We start from the raw sequence: 14300 nt of genomic DNA on the forward strand, positions 1-14300 counted from the left end.
AAAACAACATAAAAAATTATATAACATTATGAAATGAAATACCAGTAGATAGTGAGGCGAAATATAAGGAACATTGTTACATGTACAGTAGACCGGAACAGGAAGCATTTTATATACAGAAGTGAGTGGTAAATAAATAATGTAACTTGTTTTATTTCTTGAATCTATTTGATAATACTAAATGCAACGTTTTTGCTGCGTTTGTGTGGCTAGATTCTTCCCTGAAAATGGGGGCGCCGCGTGCAAAGATATCCGCTGCTGTTCCTTGTGTTTACCAACAATCTGCAAATGAACTGCTGCAAATAGCAGGGAAAACAAGCAAACGGAACTGAGCATCGAAGTAAGGACTAGATTACACAGAAGTTGGAGGTAACATCCAAGAGGGCATGAGGCAAGCATAATTTTATTATTTCTACAGCGTGTTTGCATGTTGCGGGACGGAACTCTTCTCCCCCAAATGGAGCCCCGCATACAAATGAACTGGCATTGTTGCCAGCTGCGCAGCTACATGTTTATGGGGACTTTTCTACTCGGCGTGCTATACCGACAGGTTGAATCAAACTCCAACTTTCCAGTTATTTACATACGGTTTTAGTCCATAACTAGTACGTTGCATATGCATATATCCAAAAAACGATTTTTATACAACCAATTGTTCAGCTCAAAGTCAGACCCCTGTCGAAGAATGGACCCCTCCGTTATGATATGCAAATGAAGCTCTGCGCTGCGTCACCAATGTGACGACATCGTTTTCTCTATTCTCCAAGCAGAGGTTTCGAATGGGGGGTGGGGGGCAGGTGGTTGGGATTTTTTACGTTTCCCACCCTCCACTAGATCGTGCCCCAAATCATGTCCCAGTGCATTATGCTTTTTCGGTATTTACGATTTTGCCACCCCCAAACATCTGATTGGAGAATACGTTTTCTCACTTCCGTTCACTTTCGCGGTGTGGACTGACAAAATATCCATATAGCACACGAACGCATTGTTTGGGACCAGACTGTTTGATACATTTTAGTTGACAAAATAGATTTTTTTACTAGAAAAATGCCACATTTTTGCTCTTTTTTCACGGACAAAAAAAAACGAATTTTTGGGTGTAAGAACAATAGTAAGTTGTATAAAAATACCCCAAAATTAAAGTAGGATAAATGAGACAAAAGTGTGCTTGGCATGAATGAGACATTTATTTAATCTTCAAAGACGGCAGCCGAAGCTAATGTCGGTGGAACTAGGCTAAATAGAAAAACGAAATTAAAACCAAACTGGAACGTGCTACACAAATATGTCGGCTTACCTGTGTAACAACAACAAAAACAGCTAAAAAGGCAGTTCTTTGATATTCATATCACGTTTCAATGTCATGTTTCCCTGCTTAATATTTTGTACTGTACATCTAAGGTATTCTGTGAGAAGAGAAACTTTTTTCCTACTGTGAGCTAATTCTGTCCAGGATTACAGTCTACATTAGAGAAGGACATGTTTAAAAATAGGTTACCTTTCAGAGCATGGCAGATGGCAGAAATGGCAGAATTAAGTAAATCTACAGGCTGCCCATATTGACAAACTATCAATGTCTGAACTCCTTGGTCAGTATAACCCTCATCCTGCTTAACAACGCATACCTTAGTAAAAAATATGGTTATGGTGATTTACAAAGTCAGACGGCAAAATAAATATTTTCTATACTAACACAGGTCACTGTTAGGATGAGGTTTTGCTGTTAAAAGTTAAGGCAATAGGCAGTTGGACTGTACAAAGGTTTGGTATACTAAGGCCACAGCAAGTAAATTTTATGGATGTATGGATGACATCCTCCGCAGACTCCAAAATTAATGAGATAGGGCAAAAAAAAACAAGGCGGGCAAAAAAAAAAAAAATTCCTATATTTTCAAATTTTGAGATCATAAGTCTTGTTAAACAAGAATTGAGGCGACGAAATATGATATCATGACCAACAGGTCTTTTATTCCTGTATTCAACCAATGAAGTTTCATATATAATATAAAACCTCCTTGATTTAATGTAAACATGTCCTTGTAGATGTGTATACATCTCAATAGACTACATGTAACTACAACAAATGCAGAAAAGAGCTTGTTGTACCATCATCTGAAGCAACTTAGTAACACTGGGAATTCATATATATGTGATGAAACACCTTGTGTATACAGCTTAATTAACTAGACCCCCCCATTATTTATATATATATAGTGTCCTTGCTAGAACAAATGCAGAAGACAGCTTGTTATTATACCATCATGGGCAGGAACTACGCTGGGTATTTATATGCAATGAAACACCTTAGACTGTCAACATTGAACTGTTCTTGAAGATGTGTATACAGCTCAATTAACTAGAACAAACGCAGAAAACAGCTTGTCATACCATCATGGGCAGGAACTACACTGGGTATTCATATGCAATGAAACACCTTAGACTGTCAACGTTTACAACATATTTGCCAATTTTTGGCATGTTGATCACCGTCGGAGGGCAATGCAATTTCTTGTTTTTTATTGCGGAATCAGGCGAAAAATAATGAGCGCGCTGATGTCATCCATAAAAATTACTTGCTGTGGCCTAAGACACAATTTCAAGATTTGGATTACAACATGAACCAAGAGTTGCTGCTCAGTATCAATGATGGTGCTCTGAAAAGTCCCAGAAAACATGTAGCTGCGCCGCTGGCTGTATAATCTAGTCCTTACCTCGATACTCAGTTCCGTTTGCTTGTTTTCCCTGCTATTTGCAGCATTTCATTTGCAGATCATTGGTAAACACAAGGAACAGCGGCAGATATCTTTTGCACGCGGCACCCCCATTTTCAGGGAAGAATCTAGCCACACAAATGCAGCAAAAACGTTGCATTTGATATTATCAAATAGATTCATATTTATTTACCACTCACTTCTGTATATAAAATGCTTCCTGTTCCGGTCTACTGTGAATGTTACAATGTTACTTATATTTCGCTATCTACTGGTATTTCATTTCAAAATGTTATATATCTTGTTTTAGTTCGTTCCATTTCGTCCATTTCGTTCCATTTCGCACTTTCTGGGGACCGCCATGACCTGTCATGCCAAATACAAAATGTACTTCCTGTCATTCCAGCAAGTCTGACCTTTGTGGTCAACCTTCCCATCCTGCCAGGCTCTCAGGGTTACATTATCTTTCCCCTCACATCCTGCTACTCAATTAACTAAGGACACACACCAACACGAACAAACAGACACATTGAAAATAAATGTTCCGTTCACAGAGGTTACATCTATTAAAGTGTGCTAGTTTGTTGGGGACATTACCTTTGCAACCGTGGAGCACTATCACTGGGTCCATCGTAGATGTAAAGAAAGTCATAGTTTTGCTCGACGTTGAAATCACTGAACGTGAGCCGAATTGTGCTTCCTGCCAATACAGTGATTGACCACTCACAGAGCTCGTAGTTGCCATAGTTACTGGGATAGTTGGGTGATATGAAGGGGCCTCCAGAGGGAGCCGTCAGGTTGCCTCCACAGCCAGTCGCACTGGTAGGTGTCGCTAAGTTTAGAAAAGCAATCATAGTACGCTGCTTATAACTTAAGAGGGGCATCAAAAAACATTAAAGTTGAAGACTGTAAGTTTTAAAGCCTCTTACTTCATTATCATAATAAATGTAGTTTTGATCTCAGCAGGCAATATATTTGACCTGCCACCTACTAGATAGTAAAACTATCAGTAAGATTTTCCTCAGTCGACGAATTTGCATTGAATACACAAAAAGCTGACAGAACATCTATCTGTAATAAGAAAAAAGAACAAGTTTAACAGTGATGTCTGAAACTTGTGGTATATAGTTTCTCACCTACAACCTGACATGTTGGGGGTGCACTGTCCCAGCCTTCTGGTTGGGGTGAACCAGGTAGAGGTGGTCCTAGCGTGCAGTTTAAGGTGGTTGCTCCCACTAGTTGGAATCCAGCATTACAACTGTAGGTGATCTATACAGTGGAAGGAGAGAATTCGAAAGAAAACTTGACTTTCGTTCTTTTGGAAAATACCACAAACAATACTCACTTAAACGGTCTGAACCATGGCATTCTGGATGTAGTCCAAACTGAACCCATTCAGAAGGTTTAAGAACGTCTAGACCGCCCGGAACCCTTAGACGACCAAACCGCTCGTCCAAACCGGTATGGACTGGTTCCGAACGGGCAAATTCTCACAGAGGCACTAGTTATGCAACAAGAGCCTGTAAATTGGACGTACTGAGTACTTCCACAAAACGGATTTTGTATGGTGGAGTTCCCATATATAAGGATGATATCCGGTCTATAGTTCCCAAATGTTGTGTCAGAAAATACATTGTTTGCAATGGATGAAATTCTGATGCAACGTTGACCAAACATCCAAATTGAAATCGTGATGATTTCTTCTGTAATTCTATTGTAAATACAAGACAACTCCTGTACATGCCTGATAACACACTGCAACTGAGGTACCATATTGGTCAAGGGATAAAAAGAGTCTAGATATTGTTATATTTCACTCCCCATACCATAGGTATGGGTAGAGTGAAATATATTGTTTTTGTCAGGTTTCTTCTCCTCCTTCTCCTGTCATTTCAGTTAAATCGATTCAACTCTGTCATTCCAAACGACCTGAAATTTGGCACGGAGGTAAAGAAGGCAAATATCCCAAAATTTATTTTCATTTTTTTTAAACAAGCCTTAAAAACATTATTATGGAGTTATTTGGGGGCATTTTTGGCAAAAATCATAGTTTGGGCTCCTGTGCCCTGGTATTACCAGCCAATGAAATTCGGTACAAGGATTCCTTAAACATGTTCCTGCAGGACTTCATTCACAGTTTTGGTATACTTCAAAATGCCTGGGGACCTTTGGACCTATTTTCAGACCAAAATAGGGGCCAAAAGTGCTGTTCCATTCGTGTTATCTGAGGTCACGTTGCAAAAACATGCGCGCAATGAACGACACATTCAAATGTATGTAGCTTAGATAATTACCTGATCTATAATCAAGACGAATTGGAGCCTGCAGACCTCTCGGAACAAGAGGCATTAGTACGTCAGGGTTATAGAGTAACTGCAAAGTGTATCGGATCACTACAATTTGTTAACACGCAAAATTATGATCGTTACGCTAGAAATCAATACATCATAGTGGCAATTTTGATTGCTTACTTGGACAATACAGAGATATCTCAAAGTCATGGCATTTCTCCCAATAATCCCCCGATGATTTTGCTGACAACTCACAACTTTTCGTGGAGCGGCCAAGCCAGGCTTCAGGCTACCGCCCATGTAACCGCAGGTATTCAATCCAATCACAGTTTTGGTATACACCACTTGAAAATGTCTCATTTTGAGGGCTTTTGGGCATATTTTCAGACCAAAAAACCTACCCAAATTCCTATCTCCGTTCCATGTTCTATCTAAGGTCGGCGCATTCCATTTGCCATTGGCCAAGGAATACCTAAGGTCATGTTAGCCTATGTGGAGTGATGCCAGTGGTTCCATTCAGGTTACCTAAGGTCATGTTGTAGGAACATGCGCGCAATGGACGACACATTCAAATAAATGTAGCTTACTAATTACAAAACGTCCATTATTGCATGGGGAGGGAGTGAAATATGCTGTATTTGCTTAGGGGCAAAATGACGGCCTTTCTAGTTGACAGTTAAACCTTCCCACTGATTATTGATATATAAAAATGATTCACCAGCCAGGCTTATTGCCCAGAGCACATTACGGGGGGCCTGCATGCGTAGATTGTAATCAGCTGTTTTAATTCTACGTAGAGTTGCCGACCACTCCAATTCAACGTAGAGCGTAATCTGTGTATTTTGCTTAGAGCATTATTGGCCACATTAATTCTATGTTATGCATAGTTGATGAATTGTGCGTGAAGCAGTCAAAATTTTCCAACTTCATTAACAAGTATCTTGTTTGCAGTCTTCTTTGTTTTGCTTTCCTCTCCTTATACACAATGGAACAATCCACTGACCTCGTTCCCAAAATCTTGTGCCAGAGCAAGGCACATACAACAAAGGAATGATCCCACAGTGCCCTGGACACGAGATTGTCTTTAATTTCCAAGCAGATGTAGCAGTTGGACTTGTTTTGAGCGAAGTTTGCAATGTTTTCACAGTACAATGTGTGCGCTTTTACATATCATATACCGGTTTCCGACTTGCAAGACGGGTGTCTGCTGCATGAAGTTTAGGATGATCACTGGCAATCTTGAGATATCTTGCAACTTTTCTTTAAGGTAGCAAGTCCGTATACGTAGTCAGGCAGGTTCGAAAGAACCCCACACACACTCAGAGGTGCCCGAAAAGGACAATGAATGCATCCTCCCTTGACAGCGCTATTAACAACAGCCCCCAGACCCCCTTTGGCGCTAGGTTGTCCCAAAATCTACACACAAAAGAACAAACAAAATCCTGGCTACGGACATGGGTAAGAGCAGATAGGTTCAGATTATCAACATCGCAGTCTCCAGAGATATCAATGGCAAACCGTGTCAACCTGCATCTCACCCCCTCGAAGCAAATATAAAGGTCACCAAAAATATGGACTCAATTCTCATCTGCATATTTGATGCTATTTATAAGTTTGACACTTAAGCTTGCACGCATTGACTGAGAATGGAGGCTGGCCTAATAGTACTCTAATCTCTTGATGCTTGGACAACCGTGCCCTGAATGTTCCCGTATCAGTTTATATAGGGAGCTGGCCATTATCATTGTTTAATTTATATGTTCAAGACGATGTTATTGTCACTTCCAAACCTCATAAACTACCAACTTTGATGCTTTAGTTCAGCCGCTAGGTGTTTAAGTCCTGCATAATGCATTGGGAAGCTTCAGAATTTAGCGTAATACATAGTCGATCCGTCGAATTCAGTGTAGAATGTTGTCGGGACCCCCCATGCAGGCCCTCATTACGTTTTGGGACAGAGCTGACCTACCATGTCTCCAACACTGAAAGTGGAACCAGAGGGTGGAGGGTTTCTGTTGCCATTGGCAATGCCACCTGGGTCAGAACAGGTCCCCACAGGCCCAGCAGTTGGACTGGTGGTGACTGAAAGTAACAAGAAACTTGTGAGACATTAAAAACCAGGAAGATGTCAGTTCTTCTGTAAACAAAACAATGACATGGTGCTCCCAAATTACTTTGGGATTGACTCAAGAGTGATTGCAGATCTGAAATGATATCAAGGCTAAAGAAAGAGATTTGTTGCATTTCTTAGAACTCTGTAAAGTTGAATATTCCTCATCAAATTGTTATTTTTTCCCGAACTCCAACTTGCAATTCTTAACATGTCAACGTTGTCAAAAAATGCTCAAGTAGCTACAATAGCTGAAAAAGGACACATGATTTTGTCCATTCAGAAACAGACCTGTTTAGCACTCAATGCGTCACAACTCAGTTTAGACTATCTAGTTTGGCAGTGAACAAGGCATTGTAAAAACAAAGCCTTACAAGAATAGGTGAGACTGAAGCCTGGGCCTGTGACACTCCCATCACTGGTGAACCTCAGTTCAACTGCATTTGTGCTGCTGATGTAATTTGGTGGAATGCTTTGTCCAGAGTACCTGTGTAAATGTGTAGAAGGGCAGGACACCCATATTACGGAGTTGCTGGTCCAATCTACAAAACATGTACTTAAGTGCAATGCCTTCGTGAAGAATTGGCAAGCAACTGTTAACCTGAGTGTACTTTCCCAGCTCTTTATTCGTATCTTCCAAAAATGCATGTGCAGCTGTTGACAACTCTGTGGGAATGTATATAATTCTGTATAGCCAGTATTACCAACCTTCTGCATAACACACCCGCTTCACAAGCACATGGCATTGCAGTAGCTGGTTATATTGGTTATATTACACAAAGTTTTACATTATCAGCATCGCAGATGTAAGACAGCCTGTGTATACATATGTCACAAAGTAGTCCACGGTTACGTTTCTTGAAGCAATCAATAAAGGGTTGGAATGAACAAAGGTCCACTGAGACAAATTGGCATTACAAAGTCAAGAGTTAAGATTCATCTTATATGCAACAGTAATCAATTTGACATACTACATTTTGTACAAATAGGATTCAACAACTAGAAGCACAAGTCTTAGAGCTTTTGAATTTCACCTTTGAACTTCATTGCCACCTTCCAAGATCTTCAGAAAGTCATATCTAAGCTCTGTCCCAAATGCCTGAAAGTCTAGTCTGACATAGTTTCCACTGGGGGCTCTGATGGTGTACACACAGTTCTCATTGTTGTCATACCCTACAGGATACCCCGGGCTAGTGATGGTTCCTGATGCATCCACAAATGTACCACCACAGGAGCCTGCAACCAAGGAGCACAAAGGATTTGTTATATCATAGACCAGCACCAAAATGTACAAGCAGCTAGCATATGGCAAAGGTATATAATAGTAAATGCCATAGTTGTAAATATTCAAGTATACAACAGGTTGCTGACTGTGAGTGTGGCAAAGAAATTAATATGATAAATGAACTAAAAGGCAATATTTGCAAAAGCAAATACAACATACAATGTATTTCATCCATTTCCCTCCCCATATCCACAAAAAATGGACTTATTCATAATCACCCAAGTCCAGAATTGAATTTTAACAAATGTTCCCCTCATACAAGAATGGACTCCTCCAGCGGCGAATGGACCAACAAGTATCATACAAATTTTTGAATGTAAACAATTACAACCTTGTGGAAGAAATTACGCAATCTGATAGTCCAGAAAATTTTGCATTACGCAGCGGACAGTTCTTCGGAACCAAGTTGTGCAAAAGTTTCACAAATTTCTGCTGGACATACTGCAAATATCTGATGCGTAATTGGTACTGTAACACTAACACATACCAGTGATACCACAATTACAAAAATTTTGCTACAAAAAGATACACAACCACTTGTAGGGAGATGAGCCTTTGTTTACTCTTGGCGAAAACAAGTAAACAAGCCATTGCTATATATATATATACAGAGCAGAATATAGAGCATTACATTTATGATAGAAACACCGCAAGAAAAGTTTTTGTTTTAATCCAGGCACAAGTTGTGAACCTTCTCAATTGATCATAACTTGACACAGTATTTACAACACAAGGACAGGAGTCAGGGGGCAGTGAAGTTGTTTTAACCACATCCTGCCCTCACATGTAAGAGTTAGTGCTCCTACTTGGATTGACTATTTCAACCTATCAGCTCCAATTTTTAAAATGCATGAGTGATTTGAAAGGCGCTCTCTCATTGGCTGACCGAATTAGTCCACCTGGCCATAGGAATAAATTGTGACCATACGTGGCAACACCATGCATTGTATACGGTCATATGAGGAAAACAGCCAATTATCTCTCCCAAATCCCCCAAAAAATTGTATTTTGAAGTGGTGTATGCCAAAAATTCAAACAAAGTTCTTTGAGTATTTGTTCTATGTACCCCCATAGCAAATTACAGGTCATTCGGCTGTAATTAAAGATCACAGGAGGCCCAAATATACAGTTTTTTGTCTGAAATTGGCCAAAAAAACTCACTAAAATCATTTTAAAGCCCCAAGAAGGCAGGAAAGCTCTGGACCTTCATCAGCCCGGGAGGCACCAAGTACCAGCTGGACCATGTGCTGATCAGAAGGAAGTGGCGAAACAGCAAGCTGAATGTAGAGGCATACAACTCCTTTGCAAGTGTCGGCTCGGACCACAGGATTGTATCTGCCAGAGTGAGACTCAGCTTGCAGAAAAGAAAGCAGAGCCAAGAAAGAAGCAATACGACTGGGAACTATTCAGGAGCAGAAAGGACATTCAGGAGCAGTATACGGTAGAGGTACTAAACAGGTTCCAGCCATTACAAGACCAAGAACCAGTCTGAGATGAATCTGCAACAGAACGGTATGAAAGGTTCATCAAGGAGGAGGCAGCAGAGAGTGTGGTCCCTATTAAGAAGAGGAGAAGAAAGACAAGGCACTCTGAGGACTCCAGGGTGACTGAGGCAAGAGATGAGCTAAACGGGGCGTATGAGACATACAGAAAAGACACAACAGAAGAGAACAGGCAAGTCTACAGTCTGGCAAAGAAGAAACTGAAAGAAACCTACATAGCAGTGGAAGAAGAGGATCTCAACAGCAAGATCAGAGAGGTTGAGAAGGCACATGTGAACTGAAAGCACGGACAGAGCTGGAAACTCATAAACGACATTACTAACACTATAACAGAAAGACACACAAAAAAAACAAAGAGCTTTATGCCGGACTCCCGAGGATATCCCAGAAAGTGAGGAACAGGCCACTCAGGTTTGCTGGGCACTGCTTTAGGAACAGCAAGGAAGTGGTGTCTAGTCTGGTGCTCTGGGTACCCCTGCACGGGAAGAGAAAGCCAGGAAGGCAGCCTCTCATCTACACTGATGTACTACACAAGGACACAGGCCTACCCCCTGAGGCACTGGCGAGGGCAATGGAAGACAGGCGTTTCTGGGCTGGCAAAGTGGTTTGAGTGGCGGAGGAAGACTGGCACTCGACATAAGTCAAGTAAGTCAAGTAAGTCAAAGCCCCATATCAAAAAAATGGTAAAAAAATTCTGGGGGTATTTGCCTACTCTACCCTTGTGCCTAATTTCAGCTCATTTGGCAAAAAAATGACAGGCATGAATCGTTTTAAGATTTGACAGGAGAAAAAGAAGAAGAAGAAGAAGAAACATGAGAGAAAACGATATATTACATCCATACTTACATCCATACTGCAGTATGGATGAAATATAAAAATGACCCACATCCCTGAAGGGACCTTCAATATAATCTTGCCACAGCTGGCATATTTATCCAAGCACACCCTACTCTTCTCAATAAGTGCGTTGGGTTCTTTTACATACAGCGGTTTGAGGCTTATGCCTGACAACCCATCATACAAGGGGCTGCCAGCTTTACGTCACCATCTGAAATGACGAATGAAGTTCCTAACTAACATGTATGAGTTGAAGCAGACTCTAGGACCAAACACCCACCCATAGATCCATGGAATTTGATCCATATGGTCAATCAATGGATTGTATTATCACTTGTGCTGCTAACAGGAGCACATGTACAAATGTAGAATGATGCAAAGGCCTTGCAAGTCGCATTTTTCTTTTTCCAAACTTGACGATTGAAGCCTTGATAGTGATACATGACTGCCATACCTCCATTGCATGTTGGAGCAGGGTTGTCCCAGGATGCTGGACCTCCTGCCGTCCCGGCATTACACGTGAGGGTGGCCTGACCAACCAGGTTGAAGCCCTGATTACAGCTAAACGTGACCTGTGGCAATTAACAACCAAAACCTGTTTTTAGAACACATTCAGCAAGAGTCTCATGTTGCTGTTTGTTTGTTTGTTTGTTTCTTTGGTTGGTTTGTTTTCAATGGGAAGACAAAGATTTGCATAGATTTAGATAATCATTACAACACAAGCACCCTAACATGATGGTAAATCCTAGCCTCAGCAGAAATTCTTCTTGCTATTTTTTCTTGCTGATTTCGAATTGTTTGTGTGTTCAACATGGTCCAAGTTCTGTGCCACATGCCGTACCAATTAGGTTTTGCCATATAAGAGGGCCTGCATGCCCTTTTCCTTTAAGCGTTATGCGCTATTTTAATTCACCGTTAATCGTTGCCGGCCCGCTGTAATTCAACGTTAAGTGTTGTCGATATATTAGTCGTGAAGTGTTACTGGTCGATTCAATTCTACATAGTGCGTTATTTGTAATCCTGAATTCAGCGTTAAGCGTTATTTAGTAATTCCTCGTTACGCAGGAAATAGCGTTTCAGCAGGTCATGATTTCAAAATTTTCTCAGAGGCGAAAATTATTTGGGGGGGCTTGTCATGGTGATCATGAACATGTCGTCCCATGGACTCCCACCATTACGAAATTTCCTGCCGCCGCCGCCTCTGAATTCAAAGGGTTCGGAGCAGGTGTGAGAGAATGCATGGCGTACCTGGTCTCTTGCCACAGGATCGGGGTGACTAGTGGCAACCAACCGTCGTCTTCAGGGATATCTCATGTTCTAAATCTGCTGAATTTACCGTTAAGCGTTGTTGGTCGTCCTGAATTTACCATTAAGCGTTGCCAGGACCCCCCCATGCAGACCCTCATATAAGAACACACTCAGATCCCTTAAGCACAGTTAAAATGAGTACAATACATACCTGGCTGCCAACGGCAAAGGGAGAGCCACCTGAAACCACCTGCCCATTGTCTGGAACACCTGGATCAGGACAGCTGCTAGCTGACATCTCTGTGGTGTATTATAGAATGGTTCAGAAGTGTTACCTTCAATGCTAACCACTATGGATAGGCATCTAACTTAACATCATCTACAATCACTCTTCAGCTGCTGATGGAAGGCCAGCTAAGTCAAATTATTGTAACAATTTTTCAGAGCTACATATCCTAAATAATTAGAGAAGGATGCTGCTGCTGCTGCTAAGCCAAAAATATCCAGACTCTAAACTGTACATTGTATGCTTTGAAACATTATTCACCACTGGTGTTCATTACTCAGTATAATAATTCAACGCTACTTCACCTCAATCCTCCAAGTAACATAAAACCAAGATTTTTAAAAATGGGTTATCTAGGGATACATATACATGTATACGGTGCTAGGTTCAACATCAATAATATCGCCAGAAATCCAAACTTGATATCCTATCGTATTCAGAACACTATCTGAAAAGCAAATTGATAACCCTGCATTTGAAGACAACAACGTCAAAAACTTTCCACCCCAGATTGGAACAGACTGACCTCATCATGGGAGGATTTAACTATGGTGTTCAAATCAATGGAATGGAACAAAGCATTTTTTTTGACGTAACGTTGTGGAACTAAAAGGCTGTTTTGTCGTAATTTTTAATGCTTAGACAAGCTTATATCTTTAGCACTCTCTTCAACCCAAGAAAGGAACAACAGCTCTCTATAGGTAATTAGTGGCAAGATAATTTTGAGGAGTATTCTCCTCGGGGAATAAGGTTACACCCCCACAAAAATGCCGCCGGTCTCGATGCCATGGGTGGTCCATTAAAATCGCAATATTTTTGCAATATCAACAGGACAAGAGAAGAAATAAAACATGTATATATATATATATATGACATAAGTGACAAAGGTAATCAATATGACAACAATATCAGGATGTTAAGAAAGAACTTATGGTTTATTGTTATGCCAGATTGGTGTCAATTGACTCTTACAAGAAATTGTCCCCCGGTTAAATGATGAACTAGCGTTAATGTAGATTCAGAATTACCTGTATACTCCAGCTGGAAACCTGATTGCACCACAGAAACATCACTAGTGAACTGGAGCACCACTGTGTTTCCACTGCTCACAAAGTCATCAGGCACACTGTTGCCCGTTAGCCTGAAACACATCAAAGTAAGGTACTGTACAAACATTTTGTCAATCTTATCTGCAGTAATATTATATCATTGCAAAGCACACAGGTCAGTTTGGATTAACTTATAGTCATATGGTACAATACTTTGAGGCATTGAATGTGTCGCATAAGTCTGGATTTGGGCTCAAGTTTAACTCTTAAAGGCAACCTAAGCAATATTAGGGCACTGAAAGTCATATATTCAAAATCATTTTTTTTCTGATTTCTATCCATAGTAAGTTTAGATAACACTATCCCATCACATATCGACCATCATGGAGCAAAAATGTGATGTCGTTGTGTAGTAGGAACTCATTGAAAATCTGAGCACTTGGAGGCCAGCCATCATTTCAAATCTTCCGAACATGCACGATTCTGACCGACAAGTCACGAACGCTTCCAAAGAAATAATCACGTGGTCATGGCTCAATGTGCTTGGGCATTGTGACGTCACGCGGCCGGAAGTTACTGAAAATTGTCGACAAAAAACGGTTACGGCTGGATTCTGGGCTGATTTTTGGGGGGACCCAATAAATAAAATACTCCTTTTGTGGCTTGCTTCTGAGCTATTTTTAAACGCCCAAAGTATTAAATAATGATGCAGATGTGCTAATATAGGGAAGTAAATGTAAATTGCAACCTCACCAAATAGAATTGCCTTCTCCAGAATATTTCAAGTTTTACCCCCTGAAATCGCTTAGGGCACTAACTATTTGACATGCACAGCAATTGGTCAGACGGTGTGACGTCATACCCCCTATATAAAGAGGGTATATCATGTGAGCTCCGTGTGCTCCACACATGGACCCTGCCGCTCTTCCTTTCCCGTCAGCGCCAAGCAGATACATGCCAAGTGTCGCCCAAGTCCTCGGA

At 40.9% G+C, this 14300-nt stretch overlaps 1 protein-coding gene across 2 annotated transcripts in view; it reads right to left on the reverse strand.

Moving 5' to 3' along the window:
* LOC136427445 (CUB and sushi domain-containing protein 3-like) overlaps positions 1-14300 on the reverse strand; it is a 328428-nt gene that overhangs the window by 295141 nt on the left and 18987 nt on the right. For both annotated transcript variants that reach the window (XM_066416298.1, XM_066416299.1), the window contains exons 3-10: positions 13299-13411; positions 12196-12284; positions 11191-11308; positions 8147-8348; positions 7487-7599; positions 6972-7084; positions 3848-3980; positions 3309-3543 (exon numbers count right to left, since the gene is read on the reverse strand). In XM_066416298.1, the coding sequence (XP_066272395.1) occupies positions 3309-3543; positions 3848-3980; positions 6972-7084; positions 7487-7599; positions 8147-8348; positions 11191-11308; positions 12196-12282 (1001 nt within the window). In that variant the 5' untranslated portion in view covers positions 12283-12284; positions 13299-13411. The remainder of the gene's footprint in view (positions 1-3308; positions 3544-3847; positions 3981-6971; positions 7085-7486; positions 7600-8146; positions 8349-11190; positions 11309-12195; positions 12285-13298; positions 13412-14300) is intronic.

The sequence above is a fragment of the Branchiostoma lanceolatum genome, chromosome 2 (genome assembly GCF_035083965.1).
Source record: "Branchiostoma lanceolatum isolate klBraLanc5 chromosome 2, klBraLanc5.hap2, whole genome shotgun sequence".
NCBI classification, from domain to species: domain Eukaryota; kingdom Metazoa; phylum Chordata; class Leptocardii; order Amphioxiformes; family Branchiostomatidae; genus Branchiostoma; species Branchiostoma lanceolatum.